A 17,500-nucleotide genomic window follows, 5' to 3' on the forward strand; every position below is an offset into this window, starting at 1 on the left:
ATGACTTTCTATATTTTTTTAAAAAGAACAAATGAAAAAAAAATATATCTGATTTTCGAAACTTTCGACCTACCTATAAATTACAAAACACTGTAATTAGGAAGAAGACCTTAAAGTTTTTCAAAGAAAATAAGCAGTCGCTCAATTTTACATTCAAACATCAAAATGATGGGAATGTTATGTGGGTTAACCAAAGGTTACTTTTACCAATTATTCTGTGACAAAGTGAAAATTTAGGGAACAGACACTAGTGTAAGAAAAAAGTGTGCCACACAAAGCAAGAAAGAAAATGACAAGAAGAATAAACCCATCCGAAAACATAATTAGCCTTCCACATTCTTAGGAAGTTGATTTTATGGACAGTTATTTTTTTTCTTGTATTTTCTTTTTTGCTTTGTCGGCACCTTTCGAACACACGTTATCAGATCTTTATAATATTCTCTAACACATTTAAATTAGGCAATGTTTACGTTAACCCTTTTACAGTTGGTTTAATTACGTTCTAAATCTTACATTTCTATATGAAAATATTCACCAAGAAATCGTATAAAAGTGGTATGATTCAGGCTTCATTCGTTGAAACCCAAGTCGCATCACTAAAACATCTCTCTTGTTAAAACATTGTAGGTTCTGCATAGATATGCTAGTAATATCGAGGGACATTGCGTTGTGACAAGAATTTAATCTGACCGTATAGATGTGCGGCTATGTGGTCTTGTGGTATCACACTCGCTTTCAGATCGGAAGGTCCTGGGTTCGAGCCTCGCTCGTCGCATAGTTGAGTCCTTGGAGAAGGCTCTTCACTCACATTCTCTCACCGTACTCAGGTGTAAAATGAGTACCTGGTCGTTAACAGCGTTGTCTCTGTCCGAAAATATTAAAACATCGCCTAACAGGCGTCATGTCCCGTCCTAAATGTTAATTGTTGCTGTTGGCCAGGGACCTCTTGTAAAGGGCTTTGAGCACATTTAGTGGATATTGCCCTATATAAAAGCTTAATCATTTTTTTAGGTGCTGTAAAATGTCATCTGTTCAATACGCCCAGCAAGACCAATCAATTCCCAAATCATCTAATCCCGATAATATACCGGCCATTACGATTGGCCAATCCCTGGATGTGCAAGGACTGGACATGACAACGGACAATGTTGGAAATGACAATGCAGGGAAAAAGCTCCAGCGAAAATCCTGGTTTTCCAAAAAGGTTGGAAATGTTCAGGACAACGTTCATGGATTTTTCAGAGAATATTCCGGAAGAATCCGACTTGGTGTCTACGTCATCATGCTCATGTCGTACTTTGTGTATTTTGGATATTGTATGTATCACAGGTAAACAAGAGTTTATTTTTCTTCCATTTATTGTCATCAATTCATAAATATGCAACACTGCGACTCTATATCTGATTTTAAAGAAGAAAATAAATAAATTCATGCTCAAGTTCAAGAGTTTGTGCATTTTACGCCATTGGCCAATAACTATAAGATCTCTCTGAACACATTATTCTATCAATGATGATAAAAAAGGAATAACATTCGCCGCGTAATTATTCCTAGCTCAAAAAAAAACAATAATAATAATAGTAATAATAATAACAACAATAATACTAATAATAATAATAATAATAATAATAATAATAATAATAATAATAAATAATAATAATAATAATAATGATGATGATGATGATAATAATAATAATAATAATAATAATAATAATAATAATAATAATAATAATAATAATAATAATAATAATAATAATAATAATAATAATAATAATGGTATAGATTTATAGTGCGCCAAACATCCCTTCATCAGGAGGGCTCTGGGCGCATAACATAGATTAACTTAATCATTACAGTACACGAACAACGCTAATTATACACATAATCAAAAGAAAGCCTGTCGGAATAAGAATGTCTTCAATCGACGCTTGAATTCCTCTAGTGAAGACGAAGAACGTATCTCTAGTGGTAGTAAATTCCACAACCTTGGACCATAATGCTGAAAGGCGCGTTCACCAGCCTTCACTCGACAGCGGGGTGTTTTCAATTTGAGGTCGTTCGTTGATCGAAGCGATCGTTGTGGGTTATACCGTTTAACGAGGTTTGAGAGATATGCTGGTGACGAGCCCTCCAGGCATTTGAAAACGATAGTTGAAGATTTATATTTAATCCGCTGGTCCACTGGCAGCCAATGCAGCTGCTGTAGTAATTCGGGAGCTGCAGTTTTCCTGTCTTTCTGCAGTACAACGCGGGCTGCCATGTTCTGTATTTCTGGAGTTTGTTTATTTTGTCCTTTGTGAGACCAACAAACAGTGCATTGCAGTTGTCCATTTTTGGGTAATAAATGGTCCGATTGTTCTGATATTTCTTAGAATGCAGGTAGCACTTGTTCTCACATTGTTAATACGTTTGTTCATAGACAGATCACTCTCTAATAATAATAATAATAATAATAATAATAATAATAATAATAATAATAATAATAATAATAATAACAATAATAATAATAATAATAATAATAATAATAATAATAATAATAATAATAATAATAATAATAATAATAATAATAATAATAATAATAAAATGCGGGAGTCACTCAAGGTTGAGTTTTGTCCCCAACCCTCTATACACAAACGACTACAAGGCTGCGATTCAGTTATTCAGGGTTTTTTTCATGACTTAGAGTCTGCTTATTTTGAGGAGGTCGCACAATTTATAAACTGGTGTGAGGATAATTTTCTATTACTTAATGTTAAAAAAAGAAAAGAGATGATAATTGATTTTCGACTAAGAATTGAACATCGTTTTATTTGTCAATAGTTCAAAGTGTTATAACATTTGGAATCACTTGGTGGGGTGGGGCCATCACTGCTGGGGATAGAGAAAGAATAGATAAAATTGTAAGAAGAGCATTGTGCAATCCACCCTGCCTACACAAAATCCCCTCTATGAAGAATATTCCTATAAAAATGTTTTGAACATCTTGAATGATAAGCAACATCTATTTTTAGAATATAAAACGTCAGGTAGATCAGGCAGGTTGACAAGTTTATAATTCAGAACAGAACATTTTAAAAATTCATTCGTACCCTCTACCTCGAGGAGACCTTCTGGAAGTGACATTAAGATGGAGATCAAGGACAGAGTGGACGGGTGAACACGGGTGTGAATATATTATATGTAGAGAGAGAGAGAGAAAGAGATAGAGAGAGTATTTGGGAGGTATGAGGTACTTTTTGATGTGTTTAATTTTGTTAAGCTTTTTCTTGGTTTACTTCTTTGTCATTGTATTTGCTTAATATTATTTATTTGCTTAATAATTTTCAGAACCTTATCAGGCTATGGCAATGCCCAATGTAAATTTCCAGAAGTGGTTAAATAAAGTTCATCTTATCTTATCTTATCTTATCTTAAAACTAGTTTGAGAGCAGTGAATGACTTTTTATGTATTGTTGTATATTTATTTACACAACCAGATTTGGTGACGAAGGGTCCATTGTCCTAATTGTTATTACGGTCTTCTTGCTGTGGAAACTGGTCTTTAAGATTTTGGACAGTCGAGGCATTGATGTCGGATTACCTAAGTCTTTTACATCTTTTATCGTATCAAAACATGGCAAAAGATTGAGGACAGCAGTAAGACAGTAAGTTGAAGTATACTCACAAATTACTCCTTTCTCATTCATATCAGAAAATTAAGGTCAGCCGCATGATGACGGATAAGGTCATCATCATCATCATTATTGCCTTTTTCACCTTGGGTCAGGGTACAGGCGACAGACAAACAGTTTCTATCCTTCTCTATCCTGAGCTAACTTTTTTAAAAATCTCGTTCCATGTCTTATCAGTTCTCTGTACATCAGCTTCTTTAATTCTTCTCCATGTTCACCGTGGCCTTCTCCTTGATAATTCGAAGCTGCTTGTTTGGCGAAGACGACTAAGGTGCTTGACCGCAAACACTGTTTTGGAATCACACCAGACGATACAACGGTTTGAGAGAATTCTTTTATTTGAAAATTCTTATGATTTATGCAGATTAAGGTTTCCCCCACTTATGTCAAGACACCATTAAACCTTTGTCACCAACAATGTCACGACATTTAAACAAACAAGGGCGTCATTTGCCCTTGAAAAGAGGAAAAGAAGTGCCAATTGAGACCTCCCTTTGGGAAGTAAGACAACCCATGTTTAAAGTCATTACATTATTACTTTTTCAATACTTAAACAGTACTATTTGAATAGATTATACACTCAATGACATTAAAAGTATTTAGGGGCTGTAAATTTTCATAGCAAATGTTTACCAAATGTATCTAATATTTTTAAAAATTGATTTGCCACCGAAGCAAGGAGGAAAATAAACTTTTGTTAGGTGTCTGATTTAACATGGCTGGGTGTCTGAATTGGGACAACTGGGTGTCCGGATTGGAATAACCGGGTGTCTGCAGTGGAACAAATGGTTGGTTTGGTGGCAAACGTTTTCAAGATCTAATTTAATAAATATTTTCTAAAACACATAGATACACTTACTTATTGATTCCAGATGATATCAACCGCAAAAATTTCAAATCAAAATGTGAAAAATCCTTTTCAATTGTACGAATTTATATTGCAAATGTTGTTATTTACTCTATATTGCTACTTGGACTGAAAAATGCTTCTAATTCGTTAAAAATCGAAGGGAGAGGCTTTACACGATCATCTTAGTGAGACAAGGATTTAAAGAGACGATTTATTTAAATAAATAACAAGGAAAAGCTCTGCAATTGGTTTAAATATATCATTCATTTATTACCGGCTGTGTTAAATCGGAACTCATCTCTATATCATAATTCTTTATAAAATTAGGCGTTAAAATAGAAGGTGAATTTGAAAGTGGGTCCGTTTGGAACACTGTCCAGGATTGGTATAACCCCCTAATATTCTTTTCTTTCCTTTATAAGTAGATAAATGATACTATGATGGTTTTATTTCAGCTTGGCCTATATTGCAGCATTTGTTGCCATAGCAACGTATTTAGCAGTGGATGTTTTTTCACGTCATCGTACAAGTCTTCAATCAACTCTTGGACTGCTGGTCTTGGTTCTCCTCTGTTTTGTCTTCTCAGCAGATCCAAGTTTGGTATAAACCTCTATAATTGCTTTATTATTGTTATCATCATCATCACCATCATCATCATCATCATCATCATCATCATCATCATCATCATCATCATCATCATCATCATCATCATCGTCATCATCATCATCATAAGTATTATTATTACCTTTATTCATTATAATAATAATAATAATAATAATAATAATAATAATAATAATAAAAAATAATAATAATAATAATAATAATAATAATAACATTTATTATTATTATTATTATTATTATTATTATTATTATTATTATTATTATTATTATTATTATTATTATTATTATTATTATTATTATTATTATTATTATTATTATTATAATTATTATTATCATTGTAATTATTATTATTATTTCTATTATTATTATTATTATCATTATTAGTAGTAGTAGTATTACTACTGTTATTTTTGTTATCATTATAACTATCATATTACTGTCATTATCATTATAATTATTGTCATTATTATTGATCTTGATAATATTATCATCATCACATTATCATTATCATCATATCATCATATCATCAGTCAATTAATTCATTAGGGTTTATTTTCTGTTCTAGGTGAATTGGCATCCCGTATTTTGGTCGTTTGCTATTCAATTTGCCCTGGCCTTTTTCACGTTGAAGACCAAATTTGGTCGTGACGTATTTGACTGGTTGGGAGACCTGGTAGAGACGCTGTTAGGTTTCTCGGATGATGGATCCACTCTCATCATTGGAAAAGACTTTCAAAAGTGGGGCCTCGCCTTGTCGGTACTGCTCAAAGTCATAACACTTTCTTTAACTCTCTCCTTACCGATCATTTCCAATATTTTCCCTAAATGGCAGGCGTACCCAGCAGAAAAATAGATTTTTTAAACTCAAACAATCTCTCTACAAAACAACTTTATGTCCTTATTAATTAAACAAAGATCAATCTTAAAAGTGTGTGATGTAGATAATAAATCAGAATAAGAAAAAAAATGTATATGGTGATGTAACAAATGGGACGATTTTGCTGTAGGTGGTAAGGAGAGGGTTAATATGATTAATTTACGCTAGATTTTAGAAGGTCCCAATAGCTCTTAGAGCTCCACAATGCACTGACCTTACAAACAAACGGGTCTGACATAAAATGTAAGGTTTTCATGGGCTAGTGATTGCTGGCGCAATAGTAACATTCATTTTATAGCACCAGACAGCGCAATGTTAAATAATAATCACAAGAAAACCCAAACACACAATAAAATAAGAGCCAAGAGTTCCCAATCTAGATATATTTATTAAAGATTTAAAAAATCGTAGTTCAGGATAGTATCATTTTTAATTCACTTTGACTTGGTTTTTAACCAGTTAACTGTCCTACTCTAGAAAGACACGTATTAACAACTTGGCCAGAAAAAACTCGTCCTTCAAATATCGATCGATTTTAATCCCTCTCATCTTGGCAAACACTCTCAAACATGGAATCTCGCGAATTAATGAGGCCATCATTTGGACTCGAACCGGGGACAATACCAAAGACCACAAAGCGGCAAGTTCAAACAAAATGGTTGGGTCTTTCGATCTCCCAGAGTGGGCAAGAGGTCACTTATTGTTTCTTCTATCCTCCCATATATATGTTTTCTTAGTTGCTTCCTGTCTTTGTCTTGAAATGAGATTGCTTGGTTTTGTCCTGGCCTTTGCCGTAGTCCTTGGCTGAGAGGGAAACAATCAAATTTAGAGTGGTAGTTTTGGGAAGTTATATATACATTTTTCCTTGTAAATTATCTCTCTTTTTCGTTCTGATAGTTATATTTTTTGTTTTAACCATATCTAGTAAACATTGGAGTCTATTCCTCTAATTGGGCTCCTGTACTGGTGTCTGGGTGAGACTTTTAAGTGACTTCAAACTAAGTACATTGATAGTATGCTCTTGAAATATACATCTGTTCCCAATTTGAACCAATTGCCCTTTGCCTCACATTTTCTTGAGTTCCTTAATTGTAATTCTAACTATTTTGACACTCCCATTTTCTTCCTTTCTTCTGGCGCTGATATGACCTTAACATGTGCAAGCACCGTGAAATCTTTAAAAACAAAGTGGTTGGTGTTGATTACCTTAACCCATCGTATGTTTCTTTCCCTCCCATAAGACTTCAGGTGTCGTCATATTTACCAACGCCTTTCTCACTTTGATGAATCACTGGGGAGTTGTCGAGTTCTTGATACTCAAGCTAGGAGGATTTTTGTCATTTTGTCTGGAGACTGGACCGGTAGAGTCTGTGGTAGCATCCGCCAACATCTTTATATCAATGGTAACATTTCTTTTCAGAAAAAAATGTACTTTCATTTAACGCATGTTTAGTTTACTGGTTTACCACGACAATTATACACTTTTAACAGACAATAGTTTCTGCATTTTTTCACTATGGAACCGATTTCATACAATGAAAAATACCTTTTTGTACTAGCACTGCCTATAACCAGAGAGTCAATAATTAACACCTGAGCCAGATTGAAAAATCTATGTAAAGTATTTAACCCCAGAAAACCATGCTTTGGCTACTATTCCCGACCATTGGGATGTGGCAAACCCGGTTACTGGCCCCGTATAGTTACTCTTAGTTTTGCGTAATATTGTTTCCATTCGATATTTGTTGATACGTACATCTAAAAAAGAAAATTTTAAAAAAGCTTATATATATCTAGGTCTAGGGTGCGAGAAATAAAATCGGAAAAAAAATTACGATGCTATTTCAGTACGAAGAAGAAACCAAAACTATTTGAAAATTTACAAGCATGAAAAACATAACCATAACCTTATTCTGTCCAAGTTTAATAAAGAATGCTTTATTAGTTAAGAAACTATGCCGGTTATACCCACAGATAAAGTACTATACCAAACTCTGAAATATATTACAAATAGTGTGTATAAGAACCAGAGAGAGACAAAATTGTCATATTATATGTAAATTAAATATGTGAATTATTCGGCTTTACAGGCAGAGGCGCCATTGGTGGTGCGTCCTTATCTTCCATCGGTGACCAAATCAGAGATCCACACTATCATGACATGTGGCTTTGCCAGCATATCAGGAGGACTGTTGGGGCTGTTTATAATACTTGGTGTAAGTATGACGTCATCATGTGGATAATTAAAGGAGTGGCACCGATGGCATAATGGATATGAGCATACATAAAATACGCCAGAATAAGATCAAGATTTGAAGGTTGTGGGTTCAGACCCTCGTGTTGGCAAAAAGAAAGTAGAAAGGCACATAAGAGACATGATCTAAATGCGAGTCCAGCCCCATTAGAGTGTAAGAAGTTAAGGATCGAAAGACTTATTCGAGGGCCGTTTCATCTCTTAAATCTTTCTGCTTCAGCTTTACTTGAGTTTCTCGTTACTTACCTAATGGCATCGTGGGGTTTTATAGTACAGGGTATGAGGATGGCATAATTCGATGATTTATACTTTTGGTTATGAGTGACATCAATGGGCTATCTCTGTGGGTGAAACTATGAAAGCATGGGGATATTTATAGTACTGGATGGGAAATGATATAATAGGAATATGTGACCCACGGTTTTAAAACGGTATTATGTATTAAAAATCGTACGAAATGCGAACTTTGAGTACTTTTGCACTGTAAGACATTATTTTATGTTATCCTCTCTTATTTGAAAAGAAATAATTTATACAATGATAATCAAGGATAAGCCTTGAGGTGTAAAACAAAAATACACGTGTCAGCCCAAACCTAATCTATATACTAAACAATGGACGTTATGGGTTCAAAACTATTATATAGGCAATAACAAAGACAATAATGTATGACACATTCTCCAATCTAAGCCATAATTGAAATCATTTTTGCATCGTCGTTCACGTTTGGATCATCTTAATTAATCGATCGTTTAAGAAAAGTGCATTCCAGTCAGAATTAAGATCTAAAATAACTGCTTTTTTGTCAGACACAGCCGTACCTTTTGTTGGATTCCTCTCTTTGATTCTATCAACTATTGTTATGATCTTACATTTCTTTCTCTTCCCCGGCTAGGCACCAGCTAAAAGTCTTCTTACAGCTTCTGTGATATCAGCCCCAGCAGCCCTTGGTATTTCTAAACTTCTCTACCCAGAAACAGAGACGGTTTGTTTGAAATCCCAGAAAAATATCAGGATGGTCGATAAGACACAGTAAAGTATCCTTTTTCTACCATTTTCTTCTAATCACAAATAAATAACAATGTGAAATTGAATGTAAGCTTCAATTTAATATACAAAAACAGATAAATGGACGTTTCGGGTTTCTCCTTTCTCAACAAAACAGGATGAATAACACTACAGACAAATGAGATAATGTGGTAGTGGCGTTGTTAACCATCACGGCGTTTCAGTAACCGGGATAAACCCTAGCCTTATGCTATTTGAGTCTTTGAATGACTACACAATAAGTTATACGCTATTTTGAAGGTTGATGTTAGATACTAACATTTGCACAAAACACGCTGTATAAAATAGCTAAGCCATAAATCTGGGTGGAAAAGCTGGACGAATTCCAGTAAAGCTGTCATGTCTCTTGCTTTAAATACTTAAAACAAGGTCTCGCTTTGCTTTGGACTCAGTATTGGATTTAGTTCTTTTAAGATTTAAATTTTCTTGTCAATCAACTCCATGCCTTTCCGCTGATACTAAGCTGCCAGAAGCTGTGGACTGTAAAAAGTAATAGTCAAAAATGAATATCACAGCTTCAAAAAAGTACAAAATACCCAACACGGAACGTTTCGGGCTCAAAACCCTTCTTCAGCCAACAGCAAAAAAAACAAAACAATAAAGACATAAATACATTACTAAATTCCAGATTGACGAAAGGTAAATATTGTAGGTCCTCTCTTTTGAGCCAGAAACGCTCCGTGTCGGGTATTTTGTGCTGTTATATGCATTTTTGTTTATTTCCTTTCCTACTCCATGGCATTATGCAACATCACGATAAGCATGATAGTTGTTCTGCTGAGGCGGTTTCAACCGTCTCTCAGCAGGAAGAGTTTGCCATAATTCAAGTTCGATACCTATGCTAATCAAGAACTGTGATTACATCATCTACTTCCAACCTTAAAAGTAAGTATTAACTATTTCGTACTTTTTTCTGAGGCTGGCACGTGATAGTACGAATTGAAGTCATTAAACTTGAAGCAGTTGCCACACTGATGAGACTAATGCAATTGTACACCAGAGAATTGTGATATCTTATTTGAACAAAAGGGAAATTGTGCATGGTATTTGATACATTATGTGTATGTGTTAAACCCAGGTGCATCTGATGCTAACTAGAGCATTTCAAAACGTATCAGCGACAATAGTTTAATATTGTGCAATGATGAAAATGTGTCTGGCAGTAAACTTAGAATAGAAATGTAATGGATCATCTATTTCCCACAAATCATATCTAAGATAAACATCACTTAAATTGTTACCCTCCGTGTCAAAGCGGTATTATGTCGTGTTAAACTAGATGTTAGGAATCGAATGTTTCGCCACATATATGACACTTACGTTACTTTATATTCATTTTGGTAAAGATTTGTACTTCATATCATTTAAATCTAGACATACTGTTCTGGATCCTATTTATCCTGAGATAACAACGTTTTCAGACATCTCAATTAAAAGCTTTTAAACCAGCACCTAAGGGAAATACAATAAAAGGTCATCTATGAAAGAAAATCCCAAAGAACAAAAGCCCGACGCATCAATCTATGCCAGACACATAATGGACTCAAAACATTAGAACACCGCAGAAAAAGAACAATATTCTTTAAAAATCGCATAAACTAATTCGGAAACCATAAATCTCCCGCTATAACTTCAGCACAAGGCAAAACAATCAAAAGAATATGATTCTAAATTCAGCATGCCTCTAACCTCAGCAAGCTACCGGCAAAACTGCTTTTCATCTCCCTTTGGTATTAAATCCCTCGAGACGTCGTCGACACAAGAAGCTTTAAACTATTTACCAAATCCCGGATGTTTGGGGACAACTCTAGCCTGTCTCTTTACGTAGTCTTTGTGTATTTTCCTGTGTAAAAATAAATAACATAAAAATTAAAATTCCCTTTATTCACCCCCAAGGGGAAATTCGTTTTTAGGGTCTATTCAAAGGGAAGACTGGAATGACCCAGGCGTCAGCCGCAGATCAGCGCCGCAAAGTGAGCTAGGGCGAGGTGACTTGCTCAAGGCCACACAGCGCAGCGGCGGGTGATTGAACTCTGTATCGTTCCACTGTATCCGTACCACTGAGCCACGCTGCGCCCTTTCATAGCTTGATTGAGGAGGTGGTTTTCAAAACAAACATTTATAGAATGAGATAACATACCTTTTCAATTTACTTGATATTGTGAAAAAAGCAAAACTCTTTAAACACTCAATGTGTTGTTCTCTATGGTAAGGAAGACATTTAACTCCCTGAATGACTAAAAAGAGACTAAGCAAGTTTTGATATTCATCTCCACATGTTATTAAAAAAAGCAAGCCAGGAAGACAACTGATGCTTAAATTTGCACAACGTGCTTTCTGATAAAATGTATCACTTTATTGCATGTATAAGGTATGTTTTTTATTCACGCGACGAAGAGCATATTATTTACACATTTTTTCCCCTGTGAAATGAATCACACTTTGTGCTAGTCTAGAGCTGATTTGATCAATATAATCTATTTTTTTAAATTTCCAAAATGGCAAATTCCGTATTGATTGAGCCGAGTGATTTTACACAAGTGCATCCTATTGCATTTCAACAGGTTTGCGAGAGTGATCACTTATCCGGATAAAGGGGATACTGATTTTTATTCAGTTAAAGAATAGGCTTAGCAAGTTTTCAGCCTCAAATAATAGACATATATTTATTGTTATTGTTAGGAAAAGAAATGGTTTGACAGCCTTTTCAGATGGAGCCCTCGTGGGTGTCAACATTTGTGTGGCTGCCTGGAGTATCATGCTAGTTTTTGTGTCAATGGTTAGTCTGTTGGATGCCTTGGTCGGATGGTTTGGGGATCGGGCTGGTGTGGACGATCTTTCCTTTACTGTAAGTGTTCAATAAGGAATATATATTCTACAGATAAATAAAAAATAAATTATATCTGAAAAATACAAGAGGTCTCTAGCCAACAGCAACACTAATTAGCCTGGAAGACGAGATATGACGCCTGTTTGGCGATGTTACATTTTTTCCGGATAGGGCCAACGCTGTTAACGGCGAGGTACTCATTTTAGACCTGGGTACGGTGAGATAATTATAAGTCAAAGAGCCTCATGAAGATTTGGGTTTCGTTAATTTTACATTACCATTTAAAAGATAATAGTGGTTTAAAGAAGAGCCGTATTTCTGCACATGATTTATTTTTCATAACCCTCACTGACTTTCTAGCATTCAGGGTTAAAATGAAAGAACAGAAACATATCTCTATAATTGGAATTTAAGTGTTATTGTTAATGTGATCGTTAAATGTTTTGCCTGTGTTGTTTTCAACCTTGAATACTTTTATCTTCATTCCAATCGTGTATCAAAGTAGACTAAGCAAATACAAGTCAACAAGGTAAATATTTAATTATCTATTTTTGCAATATTTGATAAACAATCAATTGTGTCGACAAATCATAACATACTAACTCAACTTATAATACAGCTGAGAAAAGCAAACATAAAGTTGCTTTGAGATAAATGAAACACTTTTTTCTACAACTTATCCAAAACTTGAAAATGTTAGTGAATATGGGACTCATGATTAATATACTATTCACAACGACTCATTTTTCAAGAAATTATGGCTTATCAGAATCATGCATGGAATCACATAATTTCTGCCAATTTGATTTAATATATTATATATATAATTTAATATATTTTATATATGATATATTTTATATGAAATATAATTCGTTACTAATAATTATGTCACCCACAAAATCGCTATAAACCGTTTCAGATCGAAATTTAGGGACGACGCTATCTCAGACATACTATCTGTCAGTTGGGAAAGCTAAAGCTGAACAAAGAAGATTTCTGGTTCAAAGTTGTAAAGCTGGGTTTTTTAAAATCTTAGGCTTATTTATTGTTTATCTTTTTTGTTTCATTTGCATTGTCTAGCTTTAAGTACTTTACGAACTTTGATATTCATAATCATGCGTAACTAATCTATATCCATAGATAGACCGAATAATCCTTTTGTGTAAACACACACACGTAAACACACACACACACACACACAGAAACACACACGCATATATATATATATATATATATATATATATATATATATATATATATATATATATATAAACATTTCAAGTATAATTATTATTGTTTAACTTCTACAGTACTGTTTCATGTCACTAGGACAATCTACGGGTAGTGTGTGCAATCGTTATTGTTGTTTCATACTTCCTGTGATGTTTTATCAAAAAGTTGAGCACTATTATTTCATGGTTTTTGCTATTATACTTATATATACTAGTAAAAAGCCCACAATTTCGCGGGGAAAGAACTATTTTCATTCGATATTGTACCCACCATCATTTAATGAGGGCAGATTGGTAAACAACGTTGTACATACCTCACCGGAGGTGTACAAAAACGCACCGTTTTTATGCACCTCCGTTGGCGGTGCTGGTTGATTAATGAAAATGTTGCTGCTTGAAGCTCGAAGGAAAAAATAACGATAAGTGTTGAATTGTAAGCCTCAATTTAATAGACGAAGACATACTGTGGGCGTTTCTGATTTCCCCTTTATCAACAAAACACGACGAATAAGACACTAAGGACGAATGAGAGATGTGTAGTGTGAATGGCGTAGATAAGGTAAATAGACAAAAACAATGATGGGACAGGAAGTTTTTGAAAAGCAACAACAAAAACAACAACAACAAAAGAAGAAAAAACCCCCAATAAAATGACAAAGACACGGTAAACGAATAAACTGATGATAATGATAAAATATTATAAAATGATAACAATCGACGTTTACATATAAATGCACGGCGATAACACATTGAATGATACCGATGTTGTTTTAAAAATATAATAATAATATTAATAATAATAATAATAATAATAATAATAATAATAATAATAATAATAATATTAATAATAATAACAATAATGATAATATTAATAATAACAATAATAATAGATTAATTTAAGGTTTTAAATATATGTCCAGTAACTATAACAACAAAAATGATGTCTTTCTCAATAAAGTAAACTTTTTTTGAAAAAATGTCCACAATGGGATTGAACCCAGTACTTTCAAGGTTAGAGTCTGACAGCTTATCCACTGCGCTACGGAGCCACCTGAGTGTTCATAACATTTAATAAGGTCTTTCTAAAACCTCATTTTTTACCTTCAATGCAACTTCTATTTTCTGGTTTTAAATTTTCGATTTTTTAGATTATTATTATTATTTTTAAATTTATTACCAAAGAAATTAAACCTGGGTATTATCCACCCGAAACCATCACACACGCATCATAGGGGCAATAATAATACTTGATGTCATAAATAGATGAAAACTGTTGAAAACTTAGTGTAGATCTGAATTCCGTAAAGTAATTAAGTGAATACATTATTTCGAATGCAACGATTTGCGTAAAAACGCCAAACTGACAACTTTTTAGTGTCCAGAATGATTGTTTTTGAGAGTGTTAGTGTCGTCGGTACGTATTTTAGGATATCTGTTTGACTCAACGAACTTTCAAACTGACTTTAAATTATAAAAGGAAATTAAGTTATCTGTTTATCTATCTGTAAAAATACATTTCTAATTTTCAAAACTTTCAGTAGAGTTGTGCGCCGTATAATTTTTTTTATTGACTAAAATAAGCACAATGTTCTCCACAATGCTATATTTTTTAAAGAAAGGATATATATATATATATATATATATATATATATATATATATATATATATATATATATATATATATATATGTGTGTGTGTGTGTGTGTGTGTTTGTGTATTATTAACTCAAGAAGCGAAAACATCGAGAGCAATCCAATATTATTGAAGTACGAGTTGCGTTCTTGTTTTGTGAAAATTGTTTGGCAATTATAACCAATTCAGCTCGAGTTACTTGACTTATTGCTTTTCACCATCAAGTCGTCCGATTTTGCAGCTTCGGCTGTTTTAGAAAAGTATGTTGTGAAAGCAATATCTTCTCTCTCTCTCTCTCTCTCTCTCTCTCTCTCTCTCTCTCTCTCTCTCTCTCTCTCTCAGCTCTATTCTGTGATATTATATTCGGTTATTTCAGTTTAAAAAGAAGATTTTTGACTTGTTGATTTGTATTTGCTTAGTCTACTGTGAAACACGATTGGAAAGACGATAAAAGTATCCAAGGTTGAAAACAACACAGGCAAAACATTTAACGATCACATTAACAATAGCACTTAAATTCCAATTATAGAGATATGTTTGTGTTCATTCATTTTAACCCTGAATGCTAGCAAGTCTATAAGGGTTATGAAAAAACATTCACGTACAGAAATACGGATATTCTTTAAACCACTATTATTTTTTCAATGGTAATATCAAATTATCGAAGCCCCAATCTTTAAGAGGCTCTTTGACTTATAATTATCTCACCGTACTCAGGTCTAAAATGAATACCTCGCCGTTAACAGCGTTGTCCCTATCCTAAAAAAATGTTACATTGCCAAACAGGCGTCATGTCTCGTCTTCCAGGCAAGTGTTGCTGTTGACTAGGGGCCTCTTGTATAGCGCATTGAGCAAGTTTAGTGGATATTACACTATATACATGCTCAAATATTTTTTTAAATTGTAGAAATAGTCTACGGCGATATTGTTGCTATCTTACGTTTGGGATTTCCAACGAGTTGCCAACTGAGGCGCGACACTAAGAATCCATATCGGAGTAAGATCAAGATTTTCAACACAACAGTGCAAGGGCTCTAATTTGTAATTTAAAAAAAATAAAAAATAAAAAATAAAATTCCCTTTATTCATCCCATAGGGGAAATTTATCTCTAGGGTCTATTCCAAGGGAAGATTGGAATAACCCAGACGTCAGCCGTAGTGCAGCGCCGCAAATTGCGCTACGGTGACTTTGCTCAAGGCCACACAGAGCAGCGGCGGGTGATCGAACTCGGTAATTTTCGGGGACGAAGCAAAGACCACGCTGAGCCACGCTGCTGTAACATTCCGATAGTTTTGAATTATTATTTTTTAAATATCAGTACTTTTTTTTCGATTAGCTTGACAATATGAAATTAATGAGTATCAGTGTATATCACTATATGCCTATTACAGTCCACTCCGGATAATCGCAACTCGGTTAATCGCAACATTTCCCAACAAACGGAATTAATTCTATATAAAAGTCACTGATTAGTTGCAACAAAATTCGGTTAATCGCAAAAAAGGTTTAGACCTCAGAGAGAGGAAAATTCATGAAATCAATCAAAGAAAATCTGATTAATTTTCATCATCGGTGAAATCAGGACAGGTTGAAGAATCGAGAGTGGGCGGGATGTAATGCTACAGTAATGTGTCACCACTCTATGAGAGACAAAAGAGGACAGGGATTACAATACGGGTTCGTGAGTTCATCTATGACTATTAGATATGAAGCCATTGGGCTGGAATAGTCTACACAACAGGTAGAAAGTAACTCTTGTAAGGAGAGACTGAGCAATGATATTATTTGATTTGGGATTGAAAACTGTGCATTCTGACCAACAAGTTTGGTGAGAGCTTATTGTCTCTCACCACGGCTAATCTCTTTGGCTCTTACAAGTGTTAAGAACAAAAGTGTGACAGTGAATCCACTTCTGAATAAGTTGTCGGGTTGCTCAAAGCTTGTCAGAATCTATACAGGGCTGCCATATGGTTTTTGTTTCAATTAAATTGCTCAGCTTTTGGTGGACTAAGAATAATGTTTACAATTACTGGTTTAAGTTTACCATAATTGTGTAAAATGTTGCAATTGGATTCAGTAGTCCGATGTCACGCCGCCAGGCAACGGCGGCCATCTTGGTTCTAACAAAGAAAATCATTACTTTTTATTCTTCATGCTGGCTAGAACTTTTCATTCCCTTTTCATATGCCTTTTGATCAGAGTGTGTAAAAGTCAAAACATGATCATATTTATGTGTTTTTTTTTTCCTCTGGAAGCGTTTTTATGCTAGCCGGAGAAATATTTCATACGGGCGTCCGCCATTGTTCCGATAGTTTTTAGAGCCAGTGTTACTAAGTTACCATGCGTCATTACGAAGGAAGTGACGTTACGACTATTGAATCCTATTGTGGACAGGAAACTCAACGTCGGTTAATTGCAACGTCGGTTAATCGCAACATTGTCGCTGATCCCAGGATGTTGCAAT

General features: G+C 34.3%; 1 protein-coding gene across 4 annotated transcripts in view; it reads left to right on the plus strand.

The window, feature by feature from the left end:
• LOC144964768 (nucleoside permease NupC-like) overlaps window positions 1-17,500 on the plus strand; it is a 21,883-nt gene that overhangs the window by 307 nt on the left and 4,076 nt on the right. For all 4 annotated transcript variants that reach the window (XM_078899366.1, XM_078899367.1, XM_078899369.1 and 1 more), the window contains exons 2-9: window positions 1,012-1,329; window positions 3,477-3,644; window positions 4,977-5,121; window positions 5,708-5,899; window positions 7,261-7,422; window positions 8,110-8,235; window positions 9,169-9,305; window positions 12,024-12,189. In XM_078899366.1, coding sequence (XP_078755492.1) covers window positions 1,012-1,329; window positions 3,477-3,644; window positions 4,977-5,121; window positions 5,708-5,899; window positions 7,261-7,422; window positions 8,110-8,235; window positions 9,169-9,305; window positions 12,024-12,189 — 1,414 coding nt within the window. The remainder of the gene's footprint in view (window positions 1-1,011; window positions 1,330-3,476; window positions 3,645-4,976; window positions 5,122-5,707; window positions 5,900-7,260; window positions 7,423-8,109; window positions 8,236-9,168; window positions 9,306-12,023; window positions 12,190-17,500) is intronic.

Source organism: Berghia stephanieae, chromosome 2, assembly GCF_034508935.2.
Source record: "Berghia stephanieae isolate SIO BIC M18660-M18661 chromosome 2, UCSD_Bste_1.3, whole genome shotgun sequence".
In the NCBI taxonomy this organism is placed as follows: domain Eukaryota; kingdom Metazoa; phylum Mollusca; class Gastropoda; order Nudibranchia; family Aeolidiidae; genus Berghia; species Berghia stephanieae.